The 14077-nt window shown below is 41.0% G+C and overlaps 1 protein-coding gene across 1 annotated transcript in view; it reads left to right on the top strand.

Moving 5' to 3' along the window:
- Nucleotides 1-13538, top strand: part of EEF2K (eukaryotic elongation factor 2 kinase) — a 29504-nt gene extending 15966 nt beyond the window's left edge. Inside the window, exons 7-18 of the mRNA XM_084271147.1 lie at nt 444-593; nt 2003-2135; nt 2760-2887; nt 3478-3679; nt 4011-4078; nt 4815-4892; nt 5684-5746; nt 6940-7074; nt 8237-8425; nt 8790-8914; nt 9719-9897; nt 10537-13538. Coding sequence (XP_084127273.1) covers nt 444-593; nt 2003-2135; nt 2760-2887; nt 3478-3679; nt 4011-4078; nt 4815-4892; nt 5684-5746; nt 6940-7074; nt 8237-8425; nt 8790-8914; nt 9719-9897; nt 10537-10646 — 1560 coding nt within the window. The 3' untranslated portion in view covers nt 10647-13538. The remainder of the gene's footprint in view (nt 1-443; nt 594-2002; nt 2136-2759; nt 2888-3477; nt 3680-4010; nt 4079-4814; nt 4893-5683; nt 5747-6939; nt 7075-8236; nt 8426-8789; nt 8915-9718; nt 9898-10536) is intronic.
- The last annotated feature ends 539 nt before the right edge of the window (nt 13539-14077 follow it).

Genomic DNA, 14077 nt, shown 5'->3' with positions numbered 1-14077 from the left:
AGATTTCTGAGGATTGGGCAAGAATTTTCAAAAGAACCCTGAAGATCCTGTGGCTTTGTTTCCTTGAGGTGTCAGTGACAAAGCTAGCATGTCGTGCTAAGTGCAAAGATGTGTGAAACTCCTGGGTGGATGGAACACCAGGCTGGGCTGAGGGTATCAAGAAAAGGTCTCACGCTCTGTGCTAAAGTTGTGCATAAACATACAGGATTTGGGAAGAGGGATTTGTTGCAGAAGTGAGCTGTTGTGAAGTGACTGCTCTTAATTTATGGAATTCCTCCAATAACCTAAAAAGAATGTGACTCTTCCCCCACCTGCTTGTTAAACAGATCTTTGCAATAGTTCAGCTGCTTCATTGGGAAAGTTTTCACAGCTGGAGGATTCACAGACCCTTTGATCTGAAGACAGTGTCTGTTAGTCACTATTTATCTCCTTTCCCTCCCCAGGTGGATATAGTACAGATGTGTATTATCGAAATGAAGAACAGGCCTGGGAAACCTCTCTTCCATCTGGAACATTACATTGAGGGCAAATACATCAAATACAACTCAAACTCTGGATTTGTGCGAGACGACAACATTCGTCTTACTCCGCAAGTGAGCCTTTGTTTAATGCTTTTCAGAGTGCTGCAGGGAATTTCTTGGCTCTATCCATGGGTCTTGCATTACTGCCAGAAAGGAAACTGCAGCCTTTCCAATAAAATGCCAAATTCATTTCTCTTTTCATTTCTATAAGGTTCCCCCTTATTTGGGGCCTGCTTTTTCAAGCGCCGAGTGCTTCTTTATTGCACTTCAAGTGTCTGTTGATTTTAGTTGGGTTGAAGATGGTTAATACTCCTTGGAAACCTCACACCCTCTGACTCCCATTATAATTGCAGGAATTGACACAGAGAGAGAGAGAGACCTCTTGTGTGCTGTGTACTAAATAGTCTGACTGTTGGTGCCTTGTAATATGGAAAAGGAGGTGGCAGATACCTGACTCAGAACTAAGCATCTACTCTGTCTGCATATAAGTACCTGCTTTCAGCAACAGCCTCTGAACATGTGAATCTGAGATTGTGTATAGAAATACAAGCACAGATCTCAAGTGATTCTTGGATCTTGTAAAAGAACTTTATAATACTGGTGAAGAAAGCAGTCAGTATCCCAAAGGGATGTTTTACTGGGACCTGAAGATTCTGTTCTTTTAATTTTTTCCTCCTATTTTTAAGGTATTTGTGGTGATGCTTAATGTAAGCAGAGAGTTTATGTTCTGGGCTGTCTTTTGAACACTGAATCAGTGCTATGCTTTCACAGGTTGGGAACAAAATGTTCCATTAGATTTGCTGCAGTTAAAATGTTTGTCTACCAGTCACCTCCCCCAGTCCTGGCACTGCTTTTTTGGAGATCTTCCCAGAAGATTCCTCATGTCTCAGCTTTATGCCAAAGAGAAGGGTTTTTTTATACCTGATTCTTGAAGTGCTGCATTTAAAGAGCACAATCATACGTTTCACTGTCTGATACACATGCAGAGCCAGATCAGCTGCTCAGGCAGACCTCCCAGAGGGCATAGTAGGGGAAGGAGAATTTGTGGGAATGCTCACTTTTCTTTCTTTCCAAAACATGGCAGAGCTTTGCCAGCTGGCAGAAGGAAGTGGTGTCCCAGGGCTCCACAGGCACAGCCAGGATGTTTATGCAGAAGTTACTCTGCACTGGCTTCAGAGTCCACTGTTGTTCCCTCCCCACTTCTTAAGGTGAAGACTGTAGTTGAAAACAAATCTCCCCCTCTCCTGTGTGTTCCTGCTGCTGCTTTTCACTCTGCCTCTTAGCCCATCTCTGAGTTGGGGCAGGTTGGAGAAGCAATCCTCTGTGTGCTTTTAGTCTCTCATTGCTGTCATGATGTTAATACCAGTTATTTCACAGATAAGGTTATTGGACTCCTTTTACCCATTTGAGGTGAACATGTGTTGCTGTTTTGAGTAGATCAAGGGAGAATTTACTCTGATATCTTTTCTGGTTCTTTCCAGGCCTTTAGTCACTTCACCTTTGAGCGCTCAGGACACCAACTCATTATTGTAGATATCCAGGGAGTTGGGGATCTTTACACAGACCCTCAGATCCATACAGATAATGGTACAGACTTTGGAGATGGCAACCTAGGTAAGCTAATGATATGGTTCAAGTGCTAATGGATCATTATTTTCTGTTCCCTGCTGTCTGCTGAGTAGCTGCTATACAGCTGAGTGAGCAGGTACACTTCTGCGAGTCTTGCAATCAGCTGGAGAAGCTCTGAACAGGGCAGCTGTCACGTAAGGGCAGACTAAAAATGAGAGCTGATCTTGGCTCATGTCTCCTGGCTGATTCTTAAATCAAACAAGTAATGAAATTGGGTAGCTTCCTACAGTGTGAGAGCAATAATCATGGCCTCTGATCCCTTGCCACGCTGCAGGAATGGATACAGCTGAATGTGGATACACGAAGTTTTGTAATCAGGATCAAATTTAGGCATGCTGTTCAATGGTGTAGCCAAATTAATTTATTATTACATCCTGTGCATATGTAGATTTTGAAGGTTTTGCCAAAAACACTTTGCAGGTGTTAAAATAAAATGGTAGTGGGTTGAGCTGTGTGTGGTAAAAGGACTTTCTCTTTCTTTCTCTCTTGATTTCCTAGAAAATGCTTTGGTTTTTGAGCTTTTAATAAACAAACTGTTATTTAAACTCTGAGTAAACACTTTCTTCTTTTTTTTTTTGTTGTGTTCTTTTGTTTATTTTAATGTTACAGGTGTTAGAGGTATGGCCTTGTTCTTCCATTCTCATTCCTGCAACAGGATTTGCAAAAGCATGGGCCTTGCACCGTTTGACCTTTCATCCAAAGAGAAAGACGCCTTGGATTGTAATAAAAAATTGCTTGTAAGTTCTTGATGAAAAAAGTGTAACTAAGCAGTATAGCTGGTTTGTTCTAACTTTAAAAGCCCTGGAAATAAAACTCAAATATGCTATTTACAAGGCAATTAAAACCACTTTAATCACTAATGTTGCAGTTTAAAACCAGCAGTTTAAGGTTGACTTATCTGTAGTTGTCTGTGAATTAATGTTGTAGCTTTAATGGACAGGGAACCTGATAAAACATGTATATTTAGGATCAAGTATATCTTTGAATGCTGAAATCATTAGTAAGCTTCATATCTCAAAAACCTAATTTGGGGAGAAAAACAGAATAGAACTGCTTGTCTCTAATCCATCTCAGTTGATAGTAGTGGGACTTGATGAAACACTTTGAATGAAATCCTGTCCTAAACAAAGCCGTCCCTGACAGGAACAATGCCACAACTTGATATTTGCTGGAGTGTAGAACTTACCAAAGCAAATAGTTCTGTATACGTATGCGTGTTTATACATGACCCTCCTTTTGTAAAGACCTCTAACAGACATCCATGTTGGCTATGTGGCATGCTGAGAGAGAAGCATTATTCATGGGACTTTCTTGTTAATTTGCCAAGGAATCTGCTCAGACAATTCTTCGTGGCACAGAGGAAAAATGTGGCAGCAGCCGGGTGAGAACAGTCTCTGGCAGTCGGCCGCCTCTGCTCTTCCGCCTGTCTGAGAACTCTGGAGATGAAAGCATGAGCGATGTGGCGTTTGACTCTCTACCCTGCTCTCCTTCCTCAGCAACCCCTCACAGCCAGAAGATGGACGTGCTTAGTGAGTGAGACTCAGACATAATTTCCTTGGGGGGTTCCTGGATGTTTGGCAGTGACTTATTTTGTTGGCTTTAAGCACAACAGTGTCTTGAATTTAGTCCAGAGTGTTTGTCTCTAGCATTCCTATTTGAGAAGAAATAAAACTTAAAGTAATTCCATGTAGATAATATGCAGACATATTATCTATGTAAATATTCACAGTATAATAATATGTCTGCATATTATCTATGTAAAATGCTTCTGTGAAAAAACTGCCGTAAAATTATGGTATCTAGGGCTTTCTCCTCAAACATCTTATCCTTACAATAAGAAGCATTTTTTTTTCTTTCTAGATTGGCCTGTGTTCAATGAAGTAGATAACTTGGTTCACAAAGACTACGATCAGCTTGATAACCAAAGGGTGAGTCTTTCCAACAGAAAATGAGATTGCAGTTCCTTAGTGAACATGTCTGCCTGAAGGCTTTGCTCAGTAAAGGCACATAAAGCTGTTCTGCCAGCTTCTTTGCTGCAAGTCACGTTACCTGCATCCATTCCCTGTTCCTAATAAAGGAAGAACATGTTATTTTAATATCCTTTTTTTCCCTTTAGAAATTTATTTGCATCTGGTGTATTTTGACAGATAATTTATGTATGTGTCTATTCCCCTGCTTGCATGCTGTCTTTGGCACTTGTGCCAAGTGCAGGGGTATGAAGGCTGAACAGAATCCCCATTGATGGGGTGTTTGCAAATACTGGTACTGGGGGCTGTCAGAGAACCTCACTGAGGAGACTGCAGTAAGTTTGCACGGGGAACTTTCCAGCACCAGGAGCTGTCAGTTAGTGTTTTATCTTTTAACTGGCTACCACTGAAGGCTGAAAGCCACGGTAGGTTGACTCTTGGTTTGATAAAGTATGAGAAACCTTGATTGGGGTTTTTTTTTAATGTATCCCTCTGAGAGAACACAAGCTTGGATGGTATCATCTGTGATTCGTTCATGTTCTGTCTGTCAGAGGCAGTACAAGATAACTCTCATTTTCATCCAGTATATTCATGTACTACAGCTCACTGAACCAGCAGAAGGTTTTCTCTGTGGGAAGCTGAGATCCTAACAAAAAGTGGTACTAATGCTGAGGTGTTTTGTTCTTCTCTTCTGTAGGATTTTGAAAACGGTGGAGACAGTGGATATCCCAGTGAAAAGAGAAGTGAGCTAGAAGATCTGGATCATAGAGAGAGGGTAAGAACCTGACTCTGGGTTTAGCAGTTGGGCTTGTTCATACTTGAACTATTTCCATAGAATAATCTTACTTCTTTCTTTATGATCTAGACTTTGTAAAAAGAGGAAACAGTTGGAAAGAAATTCCCACTTGTTACAAAATTACTCATCTTGGGAATGCTAATGAGACTTTAAGAGGAAAACGATTATTTGTAATTAAGCTTAATGTCAATTGTTACATTTGATTGCATATCGTTGCAGGGGTTTTTTTTAAAGTATTTTGTGTTGCATTTGAGAAGTGCAGCCAGGTTCTTGTCATACAGAATCCATGTATTGGATCCACTTTCAGACTCTTTATCCCTCTGTGCTTTCTGTGACTTCATATGGCTTGAGACATCTCAGATCTTAATGTTCTCGTCAGTGATACGCAGCAGTAGGGCTCCTGTGGGTTAGTTGGTTACTCCTTTAAAATACAAATGTTTAAATCAGTGCTGCTTGACCTGAAGATCTTAACTAGATATTTAATTAGAAGATTGGAAAGAGAATGCTTCTTTGAAAGATACTACTCCTTTTGTCACCTTTAAAGTGGTAAGGTATTTGTTTTGGGATATCCAGTTTACAGGGTTAAGGCCTGGATGTGCCATATTCTTTACCATGTGGCATGCTGCAATGATGCAGAAGGAAAAGAATCCAGTGGAAACTATCTTGATCATTATCACTGTTAATTTTTCTGGATAGGAATAGTCTAGAAGGATAACTGGCACACATCAGTTGCTGCAAATTAAATGATGCAAATCTTTACATTAACGTAGGGCCATTCAAACAACAACCGAAGACATGAATCTGATGAAGACAGTTTGGGAAGCTCTGCAAGGGTAAATAAAGCAGAAATATTCATAGATGATGAGCCTGCCACTCTTCTTGTCCTTTGCTCCACTTATCTGCCATCTAACTTCATGTCACAAATCAGATGACAATTTTCCTTCCTTTTCAGCTACAGAATATGTTTGTTAACACTAACTTACCACTCTGTGTTTAGTTTTTTGTCTTTATTTTTCACATAGAGTACTGTGAAAACAAATTATTCCCTCTGTAACTGATCCCTGACATAAGCTAGTGATTGCACGTGGATTTCTCACTTAAAATAATTCTAGTACTGTGGATTTTCTTCTGCCTTACTAGATGATAGTTTCCTTTCTACACTTTGTTTTTGGAATTGTGTCCCATATGTGGTTGGATGGTCTTTTAAAAACATCTAGTGTTTGAGATGTGATAATGGTTCTCTCCCCTGTCTGCCTGACTGAGCTAGGGCAGGCCAGACCTTTTGGTATGTTTTTAGAAAACAGTCTCTGTGATAATTAGTTTCTGTGGCTGTAAACTTAAAAATAACTATTCTGCAAGCAAAACCAGAGCTTTGACAGCAATGAAGAATTAGATATGCTTTGCAGAATTTCCCTGTAATGATCATATATTGCTGTTTCCGGAAATTTAAACAGCTTTAACAGACTGGAAGTTCTGTGCCAGTAACCTTCCCTGTTGTGTTCCCCCTGTGTACCTCCAAAGGCTTTTATTTACATAGGAGTGTTTTCAGCTGCTGTTTCCCATCCACCCATTATGTTGGAAAGTTGTTAGTTCTCATTTATGTCAGATGTCCTGAGAAACACCAGTGTCTGTATCACCCTATCATCTTCTGCATTGCTACTTTTCATTTTTCCGAAGTTGTAGAAAAGCAGCATTTAAAATGTTTTGAACTGACAATGACTAGAGAAGTATGGGTTTAATTTTTTGTGCGTGGATACTCTCTGCGCTTGCAGTGTGACTATTCAGGTGCTTAAAAGTACCCTTTTTCTGGTTCAGAACTTAAAGGATCGTGCCTTGCTTATCTGCTGTCATTTATGGAATTAATGACCACTTATTCAGCTGCAAACATGACTTTTGAAAGCTGAGTTTCAAATTACAGTAATTACTAATAATACTAATGGGGACTTTGATTTCTTGATGGTAATCCATAGAAATAGTATAGAAATTTTAATTTTGGATTGAAGTAATAGCACATTTCCTATTTCAGATCAGTGTGGAGAAATGGAATCTCTACAACTCTTCCAGAGTTCACATCCACAGACCGTCCTGTGTTGCCCAAGAAATTCAGAGGCTCAACGCACTGGAACTAGAGAAGAAAATTGGGAAGTCAGTCCTTGGGAAGGTAGGATGGGTTGGGTAATCCTGTTCTTGTACATATTACATACATGGAGGAGTTGTCCTGCAGGAGTTATTTGTGCAGGTGAAAATAAATATGTCTATAGCTTTCTGTCACCTCATCATATTTTATAAGGGACATCTAAGCTCAGGAACCCATGAATTGCATGTGGTTTTTGGCTTGCAACCTCTGGGCCCCTTTGGGAAGGACTCTGCTGTTGGTTTGTCTGCCTTCCCAGAGGCATCGCACAGAGAAGATGCTGTGGGATGGCTGGTGTGCCTGACTCACCTTGCAAGTAGGCAGGGTTGCACTCCTGAGCAGTGGTAGCACGGACCAACTCTTACTTCAGACTATCCTGGACCAAACAACTGTGACTAAAGTTTAGGTCTGTGTGTGGACTGAAGCCTACACTCCAAACACCTGGTGTAGGTCATATTGAGCATCCTGAGAACCTTGGATGTCCTTAAGCCTTTCATCTTGAGAAGAAACCTGCATTTTCCTTGGGAAGGGGAGGAAGAAACCACCATCACAATCCCGTGACGTGTTAGGAATGAAATCCTGCCCCACTGACAATAAAGGCTTCAGCAGTATGAGGATTTTCCCTGGATAACTTATGCCTCAGGTTCATTCCTTTCCTCTGAGGGCCCTTGCTGTACTTAAGTCTGTGACCTGTAGTCATTAGTGGCTGCCCTGCTGACTGGTAGTTGCAGGCTGGCTGCCTTTAACTACAACTCCCTCCCCAAGTTCTCCATGGCTCTGGCAGATAAGCTGGGAAATGCCCCCTAAGACCTGGTCTCTGGTGTTGCAGCCTGATGGGATCTTGCACAGGCCACACAGATGTGGGAAGATGCTGTGGCAGCTACTGTCTTGGTGAATTAGGTCTTTTATCTCTGCTAGTCAGGTTCATAAAGCTCTGTGTATATAACCCTGGAGAACTGGAGAGGCAGCTGTGCTGCATATAATCACTGTGTTTCGCTTGTTTAATCTCTTCAGGCACAAGTCAGGCTCCTAGTCTGTGTGTTACCAAAATAGTCCCCTGCTCAGTCAGAGGTATACCATTACCTTTAAGTAGTCACCTCAGAGAGGTATTTTGTGCCTAAGTATGGGCACAGGGCTTTGGAAGAATCCAATCTATACGTGTGTCTCTTTCTGTACAACTGTGTTGTAGGTCCATTTGGCCATGGTTCGCTATCATGAAGCTGGGCGTTTCTGTGAGAAAGACAAGGAGTGGGATCAGGAGTCAGCCCTGTTTCACCTGGAGCACGCTGCAGACTGTGGGGAGCTGGAAGCCATCGTTGGGTTAGGACTCATGTACTCGCAGCTGCCACATCATATTCTTTCTGAAGTCACTCTGGAGGTAAACAGAAAGATTAAAGAAAGGTGAAAACACAGAATTCTAGTCTGTTTTATAAATAATACAAGAATAGGAGGAAATGGAGACAAAAAAACCCTCCAGTGTTTGGGTGTTCTGTACCCTTTCCAGAGAAAATAGGTGACTTTGTGATTAAGGACACAAAGTGCAAATTACTGCATATGCTTGGGAAGTGTTTGAAGTGATCTCTCCTATCCAGCTGCTTAATTGCTTGTGGCTGGGCCAGTTTCTCAGATCTGCTAAATGCTTGCAGCCATTACTGACTCGGAGAAACTACATCTAGTGTGAGGGGAGGGAAGGGATGGTTTTACATAAGCATGCGCTTAAAAGATTTTGTTTGTTTTACTAGGACACAAAGGAGAACAGAAATAAAGGATTTGATTACTTGCTGAGAGCAGCAGAAGCTGGAGACCGGCCTTCCATGATCCTGGTAGCAAGAGCGTATGATACAGGTGTAAACCTTGGTTCAGACAGGTACCGTGCATGACTGAGTAACTTGGTTGTACTCCACAGTGGGGCAGGGGCAGAGAAGCACTTGCAGCATGTCTTTCACTTAAAGAGCTGCTATGAAGTGGTGTTTTGGAGTTACTTCAGACTTAGCCAGCTGTGAATAAAAGCAGAGTTTAGTCCATGATACAGAAAGAAAGAATTTCTGCTGTTGAACACCTGCAAGTGTGTTGGGTCTGATTGGTTTGATTTTTCTTTTAAAGTGTTTTAGATTAATTTTTAGAAGGGGGCAAATACTCTTTTCCTTAAGTACCAATCTAACAGGTGATGATTGTGATTTTTCGGCTTTTGTATCATAGCATGTCTCTCTTATTTACATGAGCTTTCTGTTTTGCACAACAGTGAAACACTTGGCAATGGTGAAATTTAAAGTAACTTGTCATTGAATTGCCCTGAGCATTTTCAGTATGAAAATAGATGGTTTTAAAGTGTTCATGAAACAAGAATCTCTGCAACAGCAGATTGTTTCTAAATCTGTTATCTTCACAAATACAAGTGCCAGACCAAAAACATACAGCTCATAATGAAAGCTCAGGCTCTGGAGTTCAGCAAGGCGCTTCAGCATGGTACTTTCTCCTCTAATTACTGCATAAAGTGGCCACAGCTTCAATTGATCCAGTGACCTGAAGCCCCATGGAGTTAGTGAGCCTCCATGAGAACATTTGCTTGCTTGGAGAGCGCTGAGGCTGTGAGAAGCCAGTGCAGAATTGAATTCTGAATCTCCAGCTGTTTCCTCAGGTAACCATCTTCAAAAACTCTCTTTAACTTCAGAGTGCAGGATTGGAAGGAGGCGCTGCACTGGTACAATGCTGCACTGAACATGACTGATTATGATGAGGGAGGTGAATATGATGGCACGCAGGATGAGCCCCGCTATCTGCTGCTGGCCAGGGAAGCAGAGATGTTAATGGTGGGAGGGTTCCACCTGAATAAGGATCCACAGAGATCAGGTGAGTCCTCATGTTTGTTTCTGTAATCAGTAACAGCTTTTCCTTTGCTTTTCCCCAGGATGTGTCCCAAAAATACACTTCCTGCTTCAGCTGTTACAAAGCATACAGAGGGTTGGTACCCTCAGATCTGTGGATGAAGGTGTAACGATGCTGGGTATTACAAGGCTGTGAAACCTTGCTGATGGTGGGTAGTCAGCAGTGCCAGGTGTGATCCTGTGAGTCACTGGCAAGCAGCCTTCCCTCGCTGTGGGGCCTTGGAACTGCAAGTTGCTGCCTGTATTTTGAGTTATACCCATGATTCCCAGACCCTATACAACATTGCAATAGTTATGGTGTAATCTACATGTCAGGTGTCTAAATCCTAATCATTTCGGGGGCTCCTATGGGCTGGCGATATTTCCAGTCCTTGTAAACCCATTGTAGAGCTATCAGCAACCAGCCATATAACTCCCAACTTGAAGAGCAACAGCTGGATTCCCAGCTGCTGTAGCTCTGCTGACACTACTAAAAAGCACCTACTTACACATCCAGCCTTGTCACTTGACCTTAATTTTCTCTTTTTGTCCTTTTAATTGCTTGAGGGAGAAGAGATGTTTTTCCTTTACCCTCTGGACATAACTTACACGTTTCCTCCTTCAGGTGAGCTGTACACAGAAGCAGCAGAAGCAGCAATGGAAGCCATGAAGGGCAGGCTGGCAAATCAGTACTACCAGAAAGCAGAAGAGGCTTGGGCGATGATGGAAGAATGATGCCTCAATCAAGCAGTTCTTGTATATAAAATTTTTTATAGACCTGCTGCATTGGCAGCTAAAAAGATATATTTTTATGTGGTGTTACTGGTTTTTTTTTTTTTGTATTTTAGTTTTCTAATTTGTTTTATTTTGAGGGGAGAAATCCAAACATAAGTAGGGTGCCAAAGCATACGTCTGCTAGTGTGTTAAAGCTGTAATACAAACACACTTGACCTTTTGTATTTTTTTAACTTTTAGGACAGGGGGCCTAGGAGGGGTTTTTTGATGAAAAATGAAGCTGATGTTTCTTCAGGTCACACATATCCTGTCTTTTATACAGCAGATGATCAGTGTGTTTGCATTTTTCTTCTCATCAGAAGAAATCAGAAAAAACACATACAGGAAAAAAGTTTTCCTAAGGTCTAAATGTTTCTTCATAGTTTTTGGTGTATCTCACCAAATTTGCATGTGAATGTAAGCGTTCAATTTAAGCATGCAGCTACTCCATTTTCATAAGCGGTCCCATTCTATTACACTGGTGTTACTGGGCACTTTGTTGTTCTCAGATGCGAACTTCACATAGTCCTTACAGTTTGGGGAGGCGCAGGGGAGATGTTTCAGATTGGCAGCAAAGATATTTCAGGGTGTGATATGTTTTATTCATTACCAACATGGCACACTTTGCCATAAGAAAAATCACTGGTGCTCCTGATGAGGTGAAACATCCATCTACCTCTCTCACATTTTGCACCATATAATAACCTAGTAGTATAAAAATCTACTGATCTCTATTTGTCCATTGATGTAGAGTAGCAAGATCTGTAATATATGGGTAACTTGTGGTTATTTTTACAGTGACATCTCAATTCTCAGTGAAGCTAGGTGATCTCACTTAAAATGAGAATACACCTTTCACCATTTCCAGAGCGATGTTTGAAAAGGTTAGAGGATGTTGATTCACTTATTTCTGTGTACAGAAAAGAATTTATCTGGTTTAAATAGCTTGTAAAATGGCATTAGAGAAAATTGCTGGTTAAAAAGAGAAAACAGTATTATCCCCAATCACTTGAATTTCTGTCCTGCTTGCATAATCCTAACCAGTAATGGGAGGACGAATACATGGTGGTGGTTTAATTATTGCGTTGAGATAAGCTTCTTCAGAAACACAGTATTTTATTCCAAAGCTGCTGTGCCATCCACATTGATAGGACAGAAGCTGTTCTTTGCTTGTGGTTAACATTCGTTTTGGAGATTTGGTGGAATCTTTTGCCTTCTTGGAGCAGCCCCTGTGAAGTGCTGAATGACCTCTGGTGCTCACCCACCTCATTTCAGCCGAGCTTTTAAAAGCAGGCTGCTGGGTGATGCAGTTGGTTTTGTTGGAACTTGATGCTTGTGTAGCCAAGTAATATTAAGTTCTTGTAAAATATAGGAACATTTCAAGGAACAGAAATTAGTTCTCTCCTTCCTGTGTGAGTGCCTGTCGCTGGGCTCCAGAGTTGTGCTCCCCGTTTGCTCTCTTTCTGGCAAGTGGATTTCAATTGTTTAAACAATATCCAGGTATGGTGTTAGTTACAGCTGCTGCCCTCTGAAAGAGGTGATGCCCTGGTGGTGAAGCAAGTCAAATGGGAAGATTTGAATCCTTTCTAGGATGGAGGGAAGCATTACTTTTGGATGTACTTCTGAGGGGGTGCTTTAACCACCAGGCAGTTGTAGCTGTGAGTAGCCTTGCAACATGTCCTAGGGAACCTGCTTTGGCAAGGGGGTTGGACCTGATGATCTCTTGAGGTCCCTTCCAACCCCTGTGATTCTGTGATTTGGCCACATTTTACTGTATAATGCAGGGGGTGTGGGGAGATAGTGCCCATGGCCTTTTTGTTTTAGGAGTGAAGCTGAAGCTCTTCACCCACTGATGGAGCAGTCTAACTTCTACATCTCAGTTGGGCTTGGGTAGATATTAAGCAAGGTACTAAAATAACCAAATTTTTGGACCTAATATAATGAAAGCTCTGCTTTAGGTGCCTAAAGCATCTTTTGGACGTGGCCCTTTTTCTCCTCCAGTTCACAGCATCAAAATACCAGCTCTCAATGAAAGGTGAACGTGCCATTCATCTCTGAAGACAGTCAAATAGCCAGAGGGTCTTGTGCGGAACTGATGCAGTGTAGGCACTGTAACAAAGTCAGAAGGATTTTTGTTCCACATAACATGTTGGTTATGTCTTTGAGATCTTCCTTGAGAGGGATGTTTGTGCAACACCACCACCATGTAGGGAGGAGATTCAATGTGCCTGTCCAAAATGTGTAAGTAAGGGATATAGAGTATAATTACTGACACTTCTTTTGTGTAGTTTAATTTGCAAAATTCAGTAGTTGCTAAAGTTGCTGACAGTTCTCTGTAGGTCTGGTATGTAAATGTGCACACAGCTTGGTGAAAAAATTACTATGATTAATACTTTGTTTGCACATAATCTTTTCATGATGCAGACTACCTTCTGTCCTGAGGTGGTATCATATTTAGCTACACAATAAATAGGACTGTCAATTTGAAAACTGAAATTGTTTACAGAAATATGTACAACTTATTCTATGACATTCTTTTTCGAAGAGAAAAAATGAATTTGACAGGCTTTTGGAATGATATTATTATATGCTGTATTTTTAATCTATTCATAATGAATAAATAAAAATCTGTATTTTTAAAAAATATTAAAATAAATCTGATGCTCAGCCTGCCAGAATTTACCTGGGTTCTGTGTCTCCAGATGTCAGTGGGAAAATTACTGCTTGGATATGGGCAGTGAGGTAGAAGCCTTTGTCAGTCAGAGACGCAAATAGGGATTTGTGTGTATCACCTAGTCCTCTTGTTCATTTTGGTTTCATCCTGGCTGGTCAATAAAGTTGTTCTTTTTGTTACTTTTCTCTGTAGAGTTTTAGTCATTGTGTGTGGGGCTTTGCTTTTTTGGTTTTTTTTTCTTTATAATTTGCCAAAGTTCAATCCTATTATTGCAAGAAAACTGGAGGGTTGATGCACTGGTTTATTTGTGTTCAGTTAACATGGGCTGTGTCTCTAACTAATATGGGGTAAGATGTAAGGGCTGCTACAGTGGCATCCTTGTGCCTTCAGTCTGTCTTAGTCCCGAGAAAAGAATGGAGCTCTAAGACTTGAGGTGGGAAAGATTTTTGTCCTGGCTACCCTATCTAGTGATACACTGTCGTCTTCAGTATGTTTTATTCCCCTTTCTGTTCAAGAATAAACTGTCTCATGCTAACTAAGCCTTTTAACAGTTAAAATTGGAGCTCTTATTGTTGTGTTTTTATCGCTTTATTTAGGTATAATTCATTATACCTGTATAGTTTAAACAGTATGAAACTGGTCTCTAGCAAAAGCACTTTGAAATAACAGAATCTCCTAAGAAAAAAGCCCAAGCCTCTTTGCACTGCTGTAGTGTCAC

The sequence above is a fragment of the Gallinula chloropus genome (assembly GCF_964237585.1).
Source record: "Gallinula chloropus genome assembly, chromosome: 15".
Lineage (NCBI taxonomy): Eukaryota > Metazoa > Chordata > Aves > Gruiformes > Rallidae > Gallinula > Gallinula chloropus.
This window is presented reverse-complemented; position numbering and strand designations above follow the sequence as displayed.